This window comes from Rhinoraja longicauda, chromosome 3, assembly GCF_053455715.1.
Source record: "Rhinoraja longicauda isolate Sanriku21f chromosome 3, sRhiLon1.1, whole genome shotgun sequence".
Classification (NCBI taxonomy): Eukaryota; Metazoa; Chordata; class Chondrichthyes; order Rajiformes; family Arhynchobatidae; genus Rhinoraja; species Rhinoraja longicauda.
Window position 1 is genome coordinate 99,740,966 of NC_135955.1, and position 20,797 is coordinate 99,761,762.

The 20,797-nt window shown below is 48.4% G+C and overlaps 1 protein-coding gene across 4 annotated transcripts in view; it reads left to right on the plus strand.

Annotated features, from left to right (window-relative positions):
- lhfpl2a (LHFPL tetraspan subfamily member 2a) overlaps window positions 1–20,797 on the plus strand; it is a 205,979-nt gene that overhangs the window by 146,643 nt on the left and 38,539 nt on the right. For all 4 annotated transcript variants that reach the window (XM_078396747.1, XM_078396746.1, XM_078396748.1 and 1 more), the window contains one exon: window positions 17,934–18,749. In XM_078396747.1, coding sequence (XP_078252873.1) covers window positions 18,320–18,749 — 430 coding nt within the window. In that variant the 5' untranslated portion in view covers window positions 17,934–18,319. The remainder of the gene's footprint in view (window positions 1–17,933; window positions 18,750–20,797) is intronic.

The following is a 20,797-nucleotide window of genomic DNA, read 5'->3' on the forward strand; positions in this document are numbered from 1 at the left end:
GTGTGGGCAAGTTGGGCCAAGGGGCCCATTTCCACACTATGACCCTCTATGACTCTAAGTCTACTCTGCCATTCAATCATGGCTGATCGATCTTTCCCTCTCAACCCCATTCTCCTGCCTTCTCCCCATAACTCCTCATCCCAGAAGGTATGAGTGACGTTAAATTAATCCATCGCCACAAATGTGATTAGGGGCATTTTCTTTGCTCGCATTGTACATCTGCAATATAATAGTCAAAAAATGAGTTCAGAGTGTTAAGTTCAGACCTGTAATGTTTAGTTTAGAACTTAGAACTGCTTGGAACTTAGGCGGCACGGTGGCGCAGCGGTAGTGTTGCTGCCTTACAGCGCCAGAGACTCGGGTTCGATCCTGACTATGGGAGCTGTCTGTATGGAGTTTGTACGTTCTCCCCGTGACCTGCGTGGGTTTTCCCCGGGTGCTCCGGGTTTCTCCCACACTCCAAAGAGGTACAGTTTTGTAGGGTTAATTGGCTTGGTATAAATGTAAATAATTATCCCTAGTGTGTGTAGGGCAGTGTTAGTGTGCAGGGATCGCTGGGCTGTGTGGTGTCGATGGGCCGAAAGGCCTGTTTCTGCACTGCATCTAAACTAAATGAAACAAAACTCTTTGTTATGTCCATATTTGGATGATATCCACCACAACGATGCCTACGATCTGGTCAAATGCTCAATGCATAAACACGTACAAAATATTGCACTGCGCAACATTTCTGTGCTGTGATTTTCTTTAGAAATTTATTGAAAGGAAATGCAAGTGTATAAAGCATTCGTATTCACTCCAAGCCTGAAAGGATTTATTGCCTAACTGTTCCTGTCTGCTAGCAATTTTCAATCATTTTGATTCCATTTTTTTTTGTCAATCTCCTTGTGCAGAAAAGTTGCTGATCTTAATCTGGCAGGTGTCCTTAGTAATGAAGGTACCATGGAGTGTAAAAGCTGAACAGAACAATTATCCCGTAATGGCGAGGATCAGGCAGCTGGTGTGATGCCTCAATAGCCTCTGTGTTCATAAGCCCACCTCGAGTTTCTCACACATATATTTTAGGTCACCGTGATCGTGGCTGATCATCCACAATCAGCACCCCGTTCCTGCCTTCTCCCCATAACCCTTGACTCCGCTATCATTAAGAGCTCTACGTAACTCCCTCTTGAAAGCATCCAGGGAATTGGCCTCCACTGCCTTCTGAGGCAGAGAGTTCTAGAGCTTCACAACTCTCTGAGTGAAAACGTTTTTCCTCATCTCCGTTCTAAATGGCCTACCCCTAATTCTTAAACTGTGGCCCCTGGTTCGGGACTCCCCCAACATCGGGAACATGTTTCCTGCCTCTAGCGTGTCCAATCCCTTAATAATCTTATATGTTTCAAATTCTTGGTTTTATATGGGTGTCAGGGGTTATGGGGAGAAGGCAGGAGAATGGGGTTGAGAGGGAAATATCGATCCCCCATGGTTCAATGGCGGAGTTGACTTGATGGGCCGAATGGCCTAATTCTGCTCGTAGAACTTAGGAATGTCTCTTCACAGGATGCCTGCCAACATCCACTCTGTTAAATATGGAGCTTTAAAAGCCTTAAGGAACAATGCATGTGGGTGTACGGTATGAATTGGCTGGTTTCCCGTGTATCAGTATTCCGTTAGGGGTTAGCGGAGAGAAAACAAGGAACTCTCAACGGCCAGAGGGGAAAACTCTACAGCTGGTTACTTCCCTCTTGGTAACCAGCGGAGACTGGAATCGATGGTGGTCTGGCTGGCTGCCCAATCCTGTTCTCATCCAGTTTACCCTCTGCAACCAGAACTGCTGAATAGCAACCAGGAACTCAAGACGGTTTTTTCTCTCCTCATTGCACCACAGTGACCCTTTAGACTTCAAGTCAAGTCAAGTCAAGTTTATTTGTCACATACACATACACGATGTGCAGTGAAATGAAAGTGGCAATGCCTGCGGATTGTGCACAAAAAAATGACAGTTTCAGCATATAAATAAAGTTAATAAGTTACTATAGTGTAGGGAGCTAGATGGGTGTTCCCCCATCCTGACCACTTGGGGCCTGGCGGTGAGAAAGACCAGGACCCAGGCACACAGAGGGGTGCTAAGCCCCAGTTCCAGCAGCTTCTCAACCAGTCTGCTGGGGACTATTGTGTTGAATGCTGAACTAAAGTCAATGAACAGCATCCTCACATAGCCCCCCTGGCTGTCCAGATGAGAGAGAGCGGTGTGCAGAACCTGGGAGACCACCGCATCATCCGTGGACCTGTTCGGACGGTATGCGAACTGTAGCTACAACGTGAGCAACAATGACGTTATAGTACCCCCCTCAACAGCCTCCTCTGCCAGCTCATTCCGGACATCCTCCACCAATTGAATGAAACATTTGCCCCTCAGGTTCCTATTAAATCTGTACCCTCCCACCTTAAACCTATGTTGTCTGTTTCTTGATTCCCTTACTCTGGATAAGGGACTATGTGCATTCACCCGTTCTATTCCCCCTCATGATTTGATACAACTCTCTATGATCACCCCACAGCCTCCTGTGCTCCAAGGAATAAAGTCCCAGCCTGCCCAACCTTTCAACCTTTCCGTCTCGCTCAGCCCCTCGATACTTCACTTTAGACTTTACTTTAGACTTTACTTTAGAAATACAATTACAAAATACTTTGGCTCACCTAGCTAGCCCTCACCGACCAACGATCACCCCCACACACTAGCACCACCCTACACACTAGGGACAATTTACCATCTTTACCAAACACCATTAACCTACAAGCCTGTGCGTCGTAAGAGTGTGGGAGGAAACTGGAGCGCCCGGAGAAAACCCACGCAGGTCACAGGGAGAACGTACGATCTCCGTACAGACAGCACCCGTGGTCAGGATTGAACCCAGGTCTCTGGCGCTGTAAGGCAGCAAATCTACCGCTGCGCCACCGTGCCACATTATTGCCACCACATCATTGCCACCACATACAGCAGACACCGTGAGGTCATCTACTTGTAATGCGATCAGAAAGGGAGGCGGTGAAGGATTGAAAGCTTAGCTTAGTTTCGTTTATCATTGTCACGTGTGCAGTGCAGTGAAACGCTTTTTTGTTGCGTGCTTATCCAGTCAGCGGAAAGGCTGCACATTATTACAATCAAGCCCTTCCGTAGTCTACAGATGCGGGATAAAGAGAATAACATAAAGTGCAAGATAAATTCCTTTAAAGTCCGATTAAAGATAGTCTGAGGGTTTCCAATGTGGTAGATGGTAGCTCAGGACCGCTCTCTAGTTGTTGAGAGGATGGTTCAGTTGCCTGATAACAGCTGGGAAGAAACTGTCTCTGAATCTGGAGGTGTGCGTTTTCAAACTTCTGCACCGCTTGCCGGATGGGAGAGGGGAGAAGAGGGTGAGACTGGTCATTGATGATGCTGCTGGCCTTGCCGAAGCAGCGTGAAGTGTAGATGGAGTCAATGGAAGGGAGGTTGTGATGGTCTGGGCTGCGTCCACAATCCCCTTCAATTTCTTGCGGTCTTGGATTGGAGCCGTTCCTAAACCAAACTGTGATGCGTCATGATAAAATGCTTTCTATGGTGCATCTGTAGAAGATGGTAAGAGTTGTTGGGGACAGGCTGAACATCCTAAGCCTTCTAAGGAAGTAGAGGGTGTTGGTGTGCTTTCTTGGCCAATGCTTTGATATGGCTGGTCCAGGACACGTTGTGGGTGATATTTACTCCTAGGAACTTGAGGCTTCCAACCATCTCTACTTCGGCGCTGTCAATGTATACCGGGGTATGTGTACCTCTTCACTTCCTGAAGTCGATCCCTACCTCCCTTGTCTTGCTGATATTGAGAGAAAGGTTGTGTAGGAAAATAACTGCAGATGCTGGTACAAATTGAAGGTATCACAAAATGCCGGAGTAACTCAGCAGGTCAGGCAGCATCTAGGAGAGAGGGAATGGGTGACATTTCGGGTCAAGACCCTTCTTCAGACTGAAGAAGTCTGAAGAAGGGTCTCGACCCGAAACGTCACCCATTCCCTCTCTCCTAGATGCTGCCTGACCTGCTGAGTTACTCTGGCATTTTGTGATACCTTTGAGGGAAAGGTTGTTGCCTTGGCACCAGGACAGGAGGCTCTCAATCTCCTTCGTCTCATCATTATAAATCTCCTTCCTGTACTCCATCTCATCATCATTGGATATCTGGCTCGCTACGGTGGTATCCGTCAGGAGGTCAGGCAGCTTCCGAGAGAAGAGAAACAGTTCATGTCTTTGTGTTTGGGATCTTCGATCAAAACCGGGGCGAAATGATTTGGTTGTCAGTAGGTGATGGAAGAATTGGCAAAATTGACCAGGACCTGAAATGTTCACTGTTTCTCCTTCCACGGATACTGACTGACTTGCTGAATGTTTCCAGCATTTTCTGTTTAAATTTCCAATTTCCAGCTCATACTGATTTTTTTAATGTCAAAGGGCGTTATGAAGTGGTATTCAAGGTGGATTGAATATCAATGTGGATAAGTGTGAGGTTATCCACTTTGGTGGTAAGAATAAGAAGGCAGATTATTATCTGAATGGTGTCAAGCTAGGAAAAGGGGACATACAACGAGATCTGGGTGTCCTAGTGCATCAGTCACTGAAAGTAAGCACGCAGGTACAGCAGGCAGTGAAGAAAGCCAATGGAATGTTGGTCTTCATAACAAGAGGAGTTGAGTATAGGAGCAAAGAGGTCCTTCTGCAGTTGTACGGGGCCCTAGTGAGACCGCACCTGGAGTACTGTGTGCAGTTTTGGTCTCCAAATTTGAGGAAGGATATCCTTGCTATTGAGGGAGTGCAGCATAGATTTACTAGGTTAATTCCCGGAATGGCAGGACTGTCATATGTTGAAAGACTGGAGCGGCTAGGCTTGTATACACTGGAGCTCTATCTAGCTCTCTCTTGAATGCATTCAGAGAATTGGCCTCCACTGCCTTCTGAGGCAGAGAATTCCACGGATTCACAACTCTCTGACTGAAAAAGTTTTTCCTCATCTCCGTTCTAAATGGCCTACCCCTTATTCTTAAACTGTGGCCCCTTGTTCTGGACTCCCCCAAAATTGGGAACATGTTTCCCGCCTCTAACGTGTCCAACCCCTTAATAATCTTATACGTTTCGATAAGATCCCCTCTCATCCTTCTAAACCAAGGGCGGCAATTGAATACATCAATGTATTTAAGGGGAAATTAGCAGGAAATCAGCAGAAGGGTAGAATGACTCAGGGAGGGGGAGGGAGGGAGGGAGGGAGAGGGAGAGGGAGGGAGGGAGGGGGGAGGGAGATGTGCACAAATGCAGATTAGGATCATTGTGTGAGGTGATTCAGTGGAGGGTACTGCCTGACCTGCTGAGTTACTCCCAACACTTTGTGTCCCTTTTTTCTCTGCCTGACCCGCTGAGTTACTCCAGCATTTTGTGATACCTTGTCTATGGAACTGATGTACTGCAATGCTGAGAACTATATTCTGCACTCTGTTGCAGACAGAGCTCAACTATATTGCTCATACAGAGCAATCTCCTTTGCTCTATTGTGCTTGAGTTTGACGATTATATTTATGTAAGGTACTACCTGGTCTGATTGAATAGCATGTCAAACAAACCTTTTCAATGCACTTCGGTACATGTGTTAATAATAATAAATCTAAACTTAAACATAGGTTTAAGGAGAGGGAGGAAAGACTTAACAGCCACCTGAGGGGCATGTTTTTCAATCAAGAGGGTGGTGGGACATTGAACGAGTTGCCAGAGGAGGCTTATTGAAGCAGGTAGATTCTGGAGTAGTTCCTGAGGACTGGAGGGTAGCTAATGTAACCCCACTTTTTAAAAAGGGAGGGAGAGAGAAAACGGGGAATTATAGACCAGTTAGCCTAACATCGGTAGTGGGGAAAATGCTCGAGTCAGTTATTAAAGATGTGATAGCATTACATTTGGAAAGTGGTGATATCATCGGACAAAGTCAGCATGGATTTACCAAAGGCAAATCATGTCTGACGAATCTTATAGAATTTTTCGAGGATGTAACTAGTAGAGTGGATAAGGGAGAACCAGTCGATGTGTTATATCTGGACTTTCAGAAGGCCTTCGACAAGGTCCCACATAGGAGATTGGTGTACAAACTTAAAGCACACGGTATTGAGGGTTCAGTGTTGAGGTGGATAGAAAATTGGTTGGCGGACAGGAAGCAAAGAGTAGGAATAAACGGGTCCTTTTCGGAATGGCAGGCAGTGACTAGTGGGGTACCGCAAGGCTCAGTGCTGGGACCCCAGTTATTTACAGTGTCTATTAATGATTTGGACGAGGGGATTGAATACAACATCTCTAAGTTTGCGGATGACACGAAGCTGGGTGGCAGTGTTAGCTGCGAGGAGGATGCTAGGAGGCTGCAGAGTGACTTGGATAGATTAGGAGAGTGGGCAAATGCATGGCAGATGCAATATAATGTGGATAAATGTGAGGTTATCCACTTTGGCGGCAAGAACAGGAAAGCAGAGTATTACCTGAATGGTGACCGATTGGGAGAAGGGGAGATGCAACGTGACCTGGGTGTCGTGGTACACCAGTCATTGAAAGCAAGCATGCAGGTGCAGCAGGCAGTGAAGAAAGCGAATGGTATGTTGGCATTCAAAGCAAGAGGATTTGAGTTTAGGAGCAGGGAGGTTCTGCTGCAGTTGTACAGGGCCTTGGTGAGACCGCACCTGGAGTATTGTGTGCAGTTTTGGTCTCCTAACCTGAGGAAAGACGTTCTTGCCTTAGAGGGAGTACAGAGAAGGTTCACCAGATTGATCCCTGGGATGGCGGGACTTACATATGAGGAAAGACTGGATAGACTGGGCTTGTACTCGCTGGAATTTAGAAGACTGAGGGGGGATCTTATAGAAAGATATAAAATTCTTAAGGGGTTGGAAAGGCTAGATGCGGGAAGATTGTTCCCGATGTTGGGGGAGTCCAGAACCAGGGGTCACAGCTTAAGGATAAGGGGGAAGTCTTTTAGGACCGAGATGAGAAAACATTTCTTCACACAGAGAGTGGTGAGTCTGTGGAATTCTCTGCCACAGAAGGTAGTTGAGGCCAGTTCATTGGCTATATTTAAGAGGGAGTTAGATGTGGCCCTTTTTGCTAAAGGGATCAGGGGGTATGGAGAGAAGGCAGGTACAGGCTAATGAGCTGAATGATCAGCCATGATCATATTGAATGGCGGTGCAGGCTCGAAGGGCCGAATGGCCTACTCCTGCACCTATTTTCTATGTTTCTATGTTTCTATGTAACAGCATTGACAGAAACATAGAAAATAGGTGCAGGAGGAGGCCATTTGGCCCTTCGAGCCAGCATTGTGATCATGGCTGATCATCCACAATCAGTAACCCGTGCCTGCCTTCTCCCCATATCCCTTGATTCTGCTAGCCCCTAGAGCTCTGTCCAAGTGTCTTTTAAAAGTGTTTAAAAGACACTTGGACAGTTGCATAGATAGGAAAGGTTCTGAGGGATATGGGCCAAATACGGGCAAATGGGACTGTTTTAGATGGGCCATATTGGTCGACATGGAAGAGGCATAGATTGATACAGTGTGGAAACAGGCCCTTAGGCCCAACTTGCCCACACTGGCCAACAATGCCCCATCTATACTAGTTCCACCTGCCCACGTTTGGCACATACCCCTCTAAACCTGTCCTGCCCATGTACCTGTCTAACTGTTTCTTAAACGTTGGGACTGTCCCAGCCCAGCCTCACCACCTCCTCTGGCAGCTCGTTCCATACACCCACCACCCTTTGTGTGAAAACGTTATCCCTCAGATTCCTATTAAATCTTTCCCCCTTCACCTTAAACCCATGTCCTCTTGTCCTCAATTCCCACTACACTGGGCAAAAGACTCTATACCTCTACCTGATCTATTCCTCTCATGATTTTTTAAACTTCAGTATGATCACCCCTCATCCTCCTGCGCTCCAAGGAATAGAGTCCCAGCCGGCTCAACCTCCCCCTAGAGTTGGGCCGAAGGGCCTGTTCCCATGCTACATGACTGACTCGATGGAAGTGCAACTTATTTGTTCTACATGACTTAAGCACACTTTGCTGGTCATTTATTTCAATGGAATCATTTTGAGAAGGGAGACTGAATTGTCCTCTCCATAACACGTTCGGTGATTTGAAAGTTAATGCTGTCTGCAGGTGCTGCAGGGTATTATGGAAACTTCTCAAACCTATTTCCTCTAGCTGTGTTTAATAACATATCCTGTACTTTTACAGTGCTGACCACTCAAATATGTTTCCACTTGCTTCCGAGCGCCAAGAAATATATATTTTGTTTTACCATGGCTCTCACTGACAATCTATCACTTTTACGTCTAAGTTCATGAGAAATTCTCCTTTAGACAATAGACAATAGACAATAGACAATAGGTGCAGGAGTAGGCCATTCAGCCCTTCGAGCCAGCACTGCCATTCAATGCGATCATGGCTGATCACTCTCAATCAGTACCCCGTTCCTGCCTTCTCCCCATACCCCCTCACTCCGCTATCCTTAAGAGCTCTATCCAGCTCTCTCTTGAAAGCATCCAACGAACTGGCCTCCACTGCCTTCTGAGGCAGAGAATTCCACACCTTCACCACTCTCTGACTGAAAAAGTTCTTCCTCATCTCCGTTCTAAATGGCCTACCCCTTATTCTTAAACTGTGGCCCCTTGTTCTGGACTCCCCCAACATTGGGAACATGTTTCCTGCCTCTAATGTGTCCAATCCCCTAATTATCTTATATGTTTCAATAAGATCCCCCCTCATCCTTTGTCATGTCCTTGTATAAACCCCCCCCCATAGAACATAGAACAGTAAAGCACAGGTACAGGTCGCTCGGCCCACAATGTCTCTGCCGATCATGATGTCGAGCTAAACTGAACTCATGGTCCGGCGTGGTGGCGCAGCGGTAGAGTTGCTGCCTTACAACGCCAGGCACCCGGGTTCAATCCGGACTACTGGTGCTGACTGTACGGAGGTTATACGTTCTCCCCGTGGGTGACTTGTGCGGGCTTTCTCCGGGTACTCCGGTTTCCTTGCACACTCCAAAGACGCACAGGTTTGTAAGTTAATTTGGCTTCGGTGAAGATTGTAAATGATCCCAAATGCACAGGATGGTGCTCGTGTGCGGGGATCGCTGGTCGGCGCGGACTCGTTTCTGCGGCGTATCTCTAAAACTCTAAAAATCTCGAAAAACCTAAACAAAATGTACGGTCGATCATTAAAATGATTTAGGCACAAAATTCTGGAGTAACTCAGCGGGTCAGGCAGCATCTCTGGAGAAAAAGAATAGGTGACGTTTCAGGTTGAGACCCTTCATCAGACAGTGATCAGACTCCAGAGATGCTGCCTGTCCCGCTGAGTTACTCCAGCATTTTGTGTCTTATCTTCGGTGTAAACCAGCATCTGCAGTTCCTTCCTGCACATTAAAATGATTTATTATTTTACTCTTTATACTTGTTATTTAAACCACTGGAAGATTAACTTTGGGACTATTGCTCTACATCATATGACTCTGACAGGGAACAATACAACAGGCTGGGAAGATTCCAGAAGCTATAATTAACCGCAATGTGCAATCTTTTTAGTAAGGAAGTAATCCCATTGCTTTCCATGAAGTCTCAATTCCTAATTAAGTAACAATGGTATTGAATCCCATTGTGGTGATGCTATAATGAGACGTGTATCTTCTTTTATGGGTTCAGCCAACTTAAATGTGTTCCACTCACTAATGTATTTAGAATATGTGTCTCTTGTCATTAAAAGGAATGCACCGCTTGAAAGGTGCTTAAACCAAACGCAACTTGCAAAGGGAATTGGATAAATCCGTGAAAGGGAAAGTTTTGCGGGACTTTGGAGAGAGGGGAAAGGTGGGGCAGTGACAGCGGAACAGAGCAAATCAATTGTAGGAACAAGGAACTGCAGATCATAAGGTCATAAGGAATAGGAGCAGAATATACTTCCCTCAGCTACTGATGTTCCAGAGAAAGTAATCCAGGTTTTTCCAACCTCTCTTTAAACCTCGTACCCTCCAATACAGGCAGCAAGTTGGTAAACCTTTTCTGCACCCTCCCCAAGTCAGTGGATGTTTTTAGGGCAGAGATAGACAAGTTCTTGATTAGAACGGGTGTCAAGGGTTATGGGGAGAAGGCAGGGGAATGGGATTAGGAGGCAGAGATCAGCCACGATTGAACGGCGGAGTGGACTCGATGGGCCGAATGGCCTGATTCTACTCCTGTAACCTGTGAACTTGCGAAGCCCCGCACATCTTGCTTGTAATGGGGCGACCGGAACACATATCTCGTAACGTATGTTGCAGGAATAACGGCGTAGATTTTGTGTTTCCTCATCTCTCTGCCACCTTTAGACCACTAGCCACTGCATGGGAAAGTTGGGATTGGAGGGATCACAGACACAGGCTAAGTCAATAGTCAATAATATTTTGTGTAGGAAGGAACTTCAGATGCTGGTTTATATCGAAGGTAAACACAAAATGCTGGAGTAACTCAGCGGGACAGGCAGCATCTCCAGAGAGAAGGAATGGGTGACGTTTCAGGTCGAGACCCTTCTTCAGACTGATTTATTGTCACATATACTCTGATCCAGAGAAATTCTTTGCATGCAATTCAGTAAAATCGTGCTCCACAAGCAATCGCACAACACTGTAGATCTCTTCTGAGTCATGTTCATAGGTTCTAGGAGTAGAATTATGCCATTCGGCCCATCATGTCTATTCCGCCATTCAATCATGGCTGATCTATCTCTCCCTCTCAACCCCATTCTCCTGCCTTCTCCCCATAACCTCTGACACCCGTACTAATCAGAAAATCTGTCAATCTCCGAGGTGAGTGGGGCAAGATTTAATAGGAATCTGAGAGGTAACTTATTCACACAAAGGGCGGCGGGTGTATGGAACGAGCTGCCAGAGGAGGTAGTTGAGGCAGTTTGACTTCTCAACATTTAAGAAACATTTAGACAGGTACATAGAGAGGACAGGTTTAGATGGGCCAAACGTAGGCAGGTGGGACTGGTGTAGCTGGGACATGTAGGCCGGTGTGGGCTAGTTGAGCCGAAGGGCCTGTTTCCACACTGCATCGCCCTATGACTCTATGACGACTACAGTGGATGTTTCAGGTTTGTTCCTTGATCTCTTTCTTATTGCCACAAAAATTGACAAATTCAGTAAATCTACAACCAACTTTGCTGTGTGAATGCTCATTTGCTGTTTCTGATTCATCTACCCTCTCTGAACTCGCCCGACTGATGGTTTGATGTGACTCCAAGGCAGTTTTTGCACCGCGCTGCACATAATGGATTAAAGAAGCTTCTGTCCTTGATGGTATTTCAAGTTGTTTCAAATTTACATCAATTACCTCAGTGTAAATTGGAGCAGCGCTGTAATGCAATGCACATGTTCTCTGGGCATGTGGCTCCCTCTTGCACAGTAAAGCTCCAAAATTGGACTAGCTTCTTCGAGCTGTGTTAGCTGGAGACATGTACTGACACGCGACAGCGCTGTAAGTCAACCCTGTTCCAGATTCAGTAGCAATTGCGTTTAGTCTAGCTAAGTTTAGTTTAGTTTGAAGATACCGTGCATATGCGGCCTGCCGATTCCGCACCGACCAGCGATCCCCGCACATTAACACTATCCTACACACACAAGGGACGATTTTTACATTTACACCAAGCCAATTAACCTACACGTCTTTGCACGTCTTTGGAGTGTGGGAGGGAACCGAAGATCTCGGAGAAAACCCAAGCAAGTCACGGGGAGAACGTACAAACTCCGTTTAGACAGCACCCATAGTCGGGATCGAGCCCGGGTCTCTGACACTGTACGGCAGCAACTCTACCGCTGGGCTACCGCGCCACCCAACTATGCACTATCTCCGGCCAACTGAGTTCCACTATGTTGCCGAGATCAGCATCCCTGCCCAACCTCTGCCCTCTAAGCTCCCTGACACCAAAGGCTCAGTGGTGTTGTGAGACTGTGTGGGCTAATACTGAATTAGTATCACTTGGCGTCAATAGACAATAGACAATACGTGCAGGAGGAGGCCATTCGGCCCTTCGAGCCAGCACCACCATTCCATGTGAGCATGGCTGATCATTCTCAATCAGTACCCCGTTCCTGCCTTCTCCCCATACCCCCTGACTCCGCTATCTTTAAGAGCTCTATCCAGCTCTCTCTTGAATGCATTCAGAGAATTGGCCTCCGCTGCCTTCTGAGGCAGAGAATTCCACAGATTCACAACTCTCTGACTGAAAAAGTTTTTCCTCATCTCCGTTCTAAATGGCCTACCTATTATTCTTAAACTCTGGCCCCTTGTTCTGGCCTCCCCCAACATTGGAAACATGTTTCCTGCCTCTAACGTGTCCAACCCCTTAATAATCTTATATGTTTCGATAAGATCCCCTCTCATCCTTCTAAATTCCAGTGTATACAAGATGGTCCCAAATGGTCAAGCTCTAGTTGTGTTTAGATGCTGTCAATAGTATCGTGGGTGGCACAGTGGCACAGTGGCGCAGCGGTAGAGTTACTGCCTCACAGAGATTGCCAGAGACTCGGGTTCGATCCTGACTACGGGTGCCGTCTGTAAGGAGTTTGTACTTTCTTCCCGTGACCGCGTGGGTTTTCTCCGGGTGCTCCGGTTTCCTCCCACACTCCAAAGGCGTGCAGGTTTGTAGGTTAATTGGCTTTGGTAAAATTGTAAATTGTCCCTTGTGTGTGTGCAGGATAGCTGTATCTCTAAACTAAACTAAACTGAACTAAAGATTGGTTATTTCAGTATTTAAGATGCCTTAAAAATCCACCTTGTAAACAACAGAGAATGCCAGCCAATTCCATGCAATACCCTCATAAGTTAATACTTTAAACCCTGTCATCTTACGTGAAAAACTTAGTGTGGTGGTGTAACTTAGCAGGTCAGGCAGCATCTATGGAGGACATGGATAGGTGACATTTCGGGTTGGGACCTAATCCAAAACTTTGCCTATTTATGTCCTCCAGAGATGCTGCCAGACTCACTAAGTTACTCCAACTCTTTGCGTTCTACACAACATTCCAGCATCTGCAGTTCCTTGTGTCTACAACCTACTTGTGAATGTGCATTGACCTATAGTTTAGAGATACAGCATGGAAACAGGCCCTTTGGCCCACCGAGCCCGCGCTGACCAGTGATCCCCGCACACTAACACTATCCTACACACACTAGGGACAATTTACCATTTTTACCAATTATCCTATAAACCTGTACATCGTTGGAGTGTGCGAGGAAACCGGAGCAATAGACAATAGACAATAGACAATAGGTGCAGGAGGAGGCCATTCGGCCCTTTGAGCCAGCACCGCCATTCAATGTGATCATGGCTGATCATTCTCAATCAGTACCCCGTTCCTGCCTTCTCCCCATACCCCCTGACTCCGTTATCCTTAAGAGCTCTATCTAGCTCTCTCTTGAATGCATTCAGAGAATTGGCCTCCACTGCCTTCTGAGGCAGAGAATTCCACAGAGAAAACCACGCAGGTCACGGGGAGAACATACAAACTCCATCAGGATCGAACCCGGGTCTCCGGTGCTGGAAGGCAGCCATTCTACTGCTGTGCCACCGTGCTGCCCCAAGGTGCAGATTCACTATCAAAACTCGAATGCAATGCTCTCTACAAAATTACATCATTGCTTTCAAATTGAATGATTCTTTCTTCATGATGTGGGCATTGCAATGTCAGCATTTTTTTGCCCATCCCTAATTGCCTTTAGTAAGCTGCCATCTTGAACTAATGCGGAACTGGCGGTGAAGGTGGTCCTACCAGGCTTGATGGTGAGGTGGACTGGGGAAGGATTGTGTTCCAAGATATAGACCCAGTGACAAGGACTGTCCAGTAGGGTTGCCAACTGTCCCGTATTAGCCGGGACATCCCGTATTTTGGGCTAAATTTATTTGTTCCGTACGGGACTGCCCTTGTCCCATATTAGGCCTGGGGGGGGGCGCTGTAGGTCCGGACACTGTAGGCCCGGACACTGTAGACCCAGGGGCTGCTGTAGGCCCGGACAGTGTAGGCTAACGGAGTGTGTTCGGGGTGCAAGGCCTAACGGAGGTTGCGTAGCAACCCACCTCCTGGCCTGGGCGGAGTTGTAGCGGGAGCACGTGGCCGCTGGCTGGGTGAGGTCACGTGGGGCGCGGGCAGTGACATCACCTTTTATCCCTTATTTGGGAGTTAGAAAGTTGGCAACCTTACTGTCCAATGATATATTTCCCAGCCATTGTCTCTTCCCCAGCCAACATTATGGGTCCCGCTGACTTATTCCAGCATTTTATGTCTATCTTCGATTTAAACCAGCATCCTCAGTTTTACCTTCACATTGTGGGTTCCACCCTTGGTCATTTGTCTGTCCACCCCTGCTTTGTTCTGGCCTTTTCCTACCTCCAGTTCCCTCCCGTCCACTTTCAGTCTAAAGAAGAGTCCAGACCCGAAACGTCACCCATCCCTTTTTCTCCAGAGATGCTGCCTGACCCACTGTGTTACTCCAGCACTTTGTATCTAACTTTGATATATTTCTGACTTTAGTTTAGTTTGGTTCGGAGATTAGCTCGGAAACAGGCCCTTCGGCCCACCGTCCACTCCGACCAATCATCCCCTTAATCGTAGAATCTCTTTGGATGAAGCCATCTTTTTGCCCCCTTGATGTCCCTCTCAAGTGTACTCATACACGCCCCGGAACGTCACCACATGTTGGGATCAAAATCCTTAATGTTTTCACTTCTACAATTCCTGACAGCTCATCTTTTTAGAAAATAAACAGAGTAAACCCACCCACCACCTACTCTCCTCCCTCTTTCCCTTCACCTCCTCTCCCCCCTCCCTCCCCCCACTCACCTCCACTCACCCCTCTCTCCCCCACCTCCTCTCCCCCACTTCCACTCCCCCATCTCCTCTCCCCCACCTCTTCCCACCCCCTCCCTTCACCTCCTCTCCCCTCACCACGTCTCCCCCACCTCCTTTCCTCCCTCTCTCTCCCCCATCTCCTCTCCCCTCCTCTCTTCCCCCCACCGCTCCTCCACCTCCTCACCCCATCTCTCCCCCCACCTTCTCTCCCCCACCCTGCCTTCCCCCGCCTCCTCTCCCCCCCACCTCCTTTCCCACCACCTCCTCTCCCACATCCTCTCCCCCACCCCTGTTCCCCCCTCTCTCCCCCCAACCATCCTCGCCCCCTCTCTCTCCCGCACCCCTCCTCTCCCCCACTCTCTCTCCCCCCACCCCTCCTCTTCCCCCCTCTCTCCTCCCACCCCTCCCCCCACTCTCTCTCCCCCTCTCTCTCTCACTACCCCTCCTCTCCCCCTCTTTCTCCCACTACCCCTCCTCCCCCTTTCTCTCCCCCTACCCCAACTCTCCCCTTACCCCTCCTCTCCCCCACTCTCTCTCCCCCACCCTCCTCCCCCCCCCCACCTCCTCTCTCCTCCCTTCCCTCTCTGCCGTCCATTTGGTGGGCTACTCCAGCGTCTTGTGTCAACCTAGGTTTTGTTGGTCCTGGCTGATTTATTGATGCTGCAAGCTGTAATTTCATTGATTTAATGTCACTGTGTGTTCTATCTTCAATCAGGAGGCTGCGTGTTTGAAGTCCTGTGTTGTGCTTGTTCTTGCTGAGTGAGTTCCTTTAGTCTCTCTCCAGGGCAGCCTGACCAGGTGCATTGGAGTGAAGGGCAGTGTGATTAGATTCAGACCGACAGACCTGTGCACACCAGCACTGGGCCTGTGATTTACACAACAAACCAACATCACACAAACCAACCTCCCTTCCTTTGACTCCATTTATACCTCACGCTGCCTCGGCCAGGCCAGCAGCATAACCTAAGGACGAGTCGCACCCTGGCCACTCCCTCTTCTCCCCTCTCCCATCAGGCAAAAAGTGTGAAAACGCACACCTCCAGATTCAAGGACAGTTTCTTCCCAGCTGTTATCAGGCAACTGAGTCAGCCTACCACAACCAGAGAGCAGTCCTGAACGACTACCTACCTCATTAGAGACCCTCGGACTACCCTTGATCGGACTTTGCTGGCTTTATCTTGCACTAAACGCTATTCCCTTAGCACGTATCTATACACTGTAGATGGCTCGATTGTAATCATTTATTGTCTTTCCGCTGACTGGTTTGCACGCAACAAAAGCATTTCACTGCACCTCGGTACACGTGACAATAAACTCAACTGAACTGATTTACTGTAAGGCTGTTGACAGAGTTTTACTGACAGTCACCTGCTGGTGGGCTGTTCTTTGTCGGCGGTCTCGGAATTGGGAGCAGACAAAACTGAGCACTTGAAAATATTACTGATTGCAAAATAGCACTCCTTGTTACGCTGGAGTACATATCTCAGTTTAGAAAATCATGGAAACAGGCCCTTCGGCCCACCGTGTCCACACGGACCATCGATCACCCATTCACACTAGTTCTGTGCTATCCCACTTTCTCATCCACTCCCCACACACTAGGGGCAATTTATACAGGCCAATTAGCCTACAAATCTGCACGTTTTTGGGCATGTGGGAGGAAACCGGAGCACCTGGAGAAAACCCACACGGTCACGGGGAGAACGTACATGCGCAACACAGACAACACCCAAGGTCAGGATCGAACCCAGATCTCCGGCGCTGTGAGGTAACGGCTCTACCAGTTGCTGCCTACCGTGCCACTCTAACTTTGGCCGAGGAATAGGGTGGCACGGTGGCGCAGCGGTAGAGTTGCTGCCTTACAGCGCCAGAGACCCAGGTTCGGACCTGACCACGAGTGCTGTCCGTGCAGAGTTTGTACGTTGTCCCTGTGACAGGGTGGGTTTTCTCCGGGCGCTCCGGTTTCCTCCCGCACTCCAAAGAAATACAGGTTTGTGTCCAACCACAACAACCTGACTGCGGGCGAGGACAGCAGGAGAAAGGAAAGACATTGTGGCCTTCCATCACAGTGAGGAGAGGACTGGAGGAGACTCACTGTGATGGATGTTTCTTTGATGGATGTTTCTTTTTTTGTGTGTTTTTGGGGTTGGGTAATTTTAATGCCTATTTAATGCTTTTATTGTTGGACTGTGTTTTGGGGGTTTTGGGGTTGTGTAATTTGAATGCCTATTTAATGCTTTTATTGTTGGACTGTGGGTGACCGAATTTCGTCCAATATTGGATGACAAATAAAGCTATCTTGACCTTCGGGGTTGTAGGTTAATTGGCCTGTATTTTGTCTTCCTTTTTTTTTAGCACGAACGGGGAGAAACCAGGCGAGACTTTTCTTTTTTATTAACTCCACCCTCTTCCAATGAATCTGATCACAGTAAAAGCAGCTGAGCCTGACTCATAGAGTCAAAGAGTGATACAGTGTGGAAACAGGAGCTTCAGCCCAACTTGCCCACGCCGGCCAACAATGTCCCAGCTAAACCAGTCCCAGCATATCCCTCCAAACCTGCCCTATTCATGTACCTGTCTAAATGTGTTTTTAATGTAGTGATAGTACCCTGCCTCAACTCCCCTCCTCTGGCAGCTGGTTCTGGACACAGGGCACAGATCCAGTGCCACTGGACTCACGCTCGTTCATTTTCTTGATTATGTGCAACAATTTACCACAAAGAAAAAGCTGCAGTTCTGAGAATAGTAAGAGGAAACCTGTTTATTGAATCAAGTTTCCAAAACGCGGCAATCGGTGAAAGAGCAGAGAGCTGTTTGTTGCCAGGCAACGAAGGAGCACAGGACAAGGAGGAGTGTTCGGAGTTTCGAGCCAGATTGTGGGTTGCTTGCCAACCTCTTTGCTACCACGTTTCTGAGTATTGCTTCAGAGGTTACGTGTAAGCCGGATCGCTTTCCCCGCTCACGGGTGGGGTTCCTGCTAATCTGACGCTTGTTCTCTCTCTCCCCCCTCCTAGGTGCGTTTACGACGGGCAATTAAAACAGAATTTGCGGGCAGGCCTTGGAATGCCCTCTCGTGTGAAGTGACGTCACGGGCTGGCCTGCACGCCGAGAGAGGGACGCAAGACGTACTCAAATACAGGAGTCGCCGGACGAGAGCCAGGAAGGGAATCATCTGGACACCAGCAACTCCTAGGATGACCCAGTCAGTCAATGAGCAGATCTGAAGGGGCATTTGGTTTCTCTTTGGCGGATTAGGGATTTACCGCGCAGTGTGGAAAGTATTGAGGGGCGTTCAGTACCACGTTAGCTCACGCATACGGTACTTGCTGGGAGAGTGTCCTGGGGTCAGGCAGCTGGGGAAGGGCGTGCCACCCACCCCCTCCCAGCCTGGGATTGAACCATGTGCCACGTGATTGTGACCTGCCGCTCCATGCTGTGGACACTGCTGAGTATCGTGGTGGCCTTCGCCGAACTCATCGCCTTCATGCGCGCCGACTGGCTGGTGGGCAGGCCCCGGGCGAGCGGCACCCCTCCCCCGGCAAACCGCTCGGGCGCACTGACCGACCCCCTCCGCCCGACCCTGGGCATCTACAACCGCTGCCTCAAGCTGCCGCAGCTGGTCAACACCAGGCGCGGCAGCCTGTGCGGCCCCTACGCCGAGAGCTTCAGCGAGATCGCCAGCGGATTCTGGCAGGCCACCGCCATTTTCCTGGTGACGGGGATCCTCATCCTCTGCGCCGTGGCGTTCGTGTCCGTCTTCACCATGTGCGTGCAGAGCTTCCTGAAGAAGAGCATTTTTAACATTTGTGGATTACTACAGGGAATAGCAGGTAAGTGCAGGAAGGGGGCCGCGGGAGCTACTTAACACCGAAGACAGACCGGCGCGGTGGCGCCGCGGTAGAGTTGCTGCCTGACAGCGCCAGAGACCCGGGTTCCATCCTGACCACGGGTGCCGTCTGTACGGAGTTTGCACGTTCTCTCCGTGACCCGTGTGGGTTTTCCCCAGGAGCTCTGCAGTTTCCTCCCACACTCCATACCAGATTGATTCCTGGGATGGCAGGACTTTCATATGAAGAAAGACTGGATAGACTCGGCTTGTACTCGCTGGAATTTAGAAGATTGAGGGGGGATCTTATAGAAACTTACAAAATTCTTAAGGGGTTGGAGAGGCTAGATGCAGGAAGATTGTTCCCGATGTTGGGGAAGTCCAGAACAAGGGGTCACAGTTTAAGGATAAGGGGGAAGTCTTTTAGGACCGAGATGAGAAAGTTTTTTTTCACACAGAGAGTGATGAGTCTGTGGAATTCTCTGCCACAGAAGGTAGTTGAGGCCAGTTCATTGGCTATATTTAAGAGGGTGTTAGATGTGGCCCTTGTGGCTAAAGGGATCAGGGGGTATGGAGAGAAGGCAGGTACGGGATACTGAGTTGGATGATCAGCCATGATCATATTGAATGGCGGTGCAGGCTCGAAGGGCCGAATGGCCTACTCCTGCACCTATTTTCTATGTTTCTATGTTTCCAAAGACATACTGGTTTGTAGGTTAACTGGCTTGGTATCATTGTAAATTGTCCCTTGTGTGTGTAGGATAGTGTTAATATGCAGGGATCGCTGGTCGGCACGGACCCGGTGGGCCGAAGGGCCTGTTTCTACGCAGTATCTCTAAACTCTAAAGTAAACTGACAAAAAATGCTGGAGTAACTCAGTATCTCGACCTGAAACGTCACCTTTTGCTTTTCTCCAGAGATGCTGTCTGACGCGCTGAATTACTCCTGCATTTTGTGCCCGTCTGCAGGTACGTTTAACTCCATAGGGATTGGTCACGAAACCATCACAGACATCTCAGGAGTTTAGTTTAGTTTAGTTTAGAGATACAGCTCGGAAACAGACCACCAAATCTGTGTGGACCAGCGATCCCTGCAATCTAACGCTAACCTACACACACTAGGGACACTTTACAATTATACCAAGCCAATTAATCTACAAACCTGTACGTCTTTGGAGTGTGGGAGAAAACCGAAGATCTCGGAGAAAACCTACGCAGGTCACGGGGAGAACGTACAAACTCCGTACAGACAGCGCCCACAGTCAGGTTCGAACCTGAGTCTCCGGCGCTGCATTCGCTGTAAGGCAGCAACTCTACCGCTGTGCCACCGTGCCGCCCTAAATTATTTGTTTTTCAGGAAGGTTACACTTGGAAATATATCTTTAAATTCCATCTTGACACTAACAGTTGACATTCACTTATAGGGTGGTTTCACCAGTGTGTGTGTGTGTGTAAACCAACTCCGAAGTGAATGACGACCAGATTTCTTGTATCCGGGACTATTTTTGGATTATTTGTAGGTCTTGCTGAAATTGCTGTATTACTACACAGATGGTCAAGATTTAGACTTTTGAGATACAGCCTGGAAACGGGCCCTTCGGCCCACCGAATCCGCACCGAGCATACTAGCGCTATCCTACATACTGGGGATCATTTACAATTTAACCGAAGCCAATTAACTTACAAACCTGCACACCTTTATTGTGGGAGGAAACCGGAGCACCCGGAGGAAACCCAAGCAGGTCACGGGGAAAACGTACAAACTCCGTACACACAGCGCCCGCAATCAGGATCGAACCTGGTCTCTGGCGCTGTAAGGCAGCAACTTCACTGCTGTGCCACCATTGTACAGGGCATTGGTGAGACCACACCTGGAGTATTGTGTACAGTTTCGGTCTCCTAATCTGAGGAAAGACATTCTTGCCATAGAGGGAGTACAGAGAAGGTTCACCAGATTGATTCCTGGGATGGCAGGACTTTCATATGAAGAAAGATTGGATAGACTCGGCTTGTACTCGCTGGAATTTAGAAGATTGAGGGGGGATCTTATAGA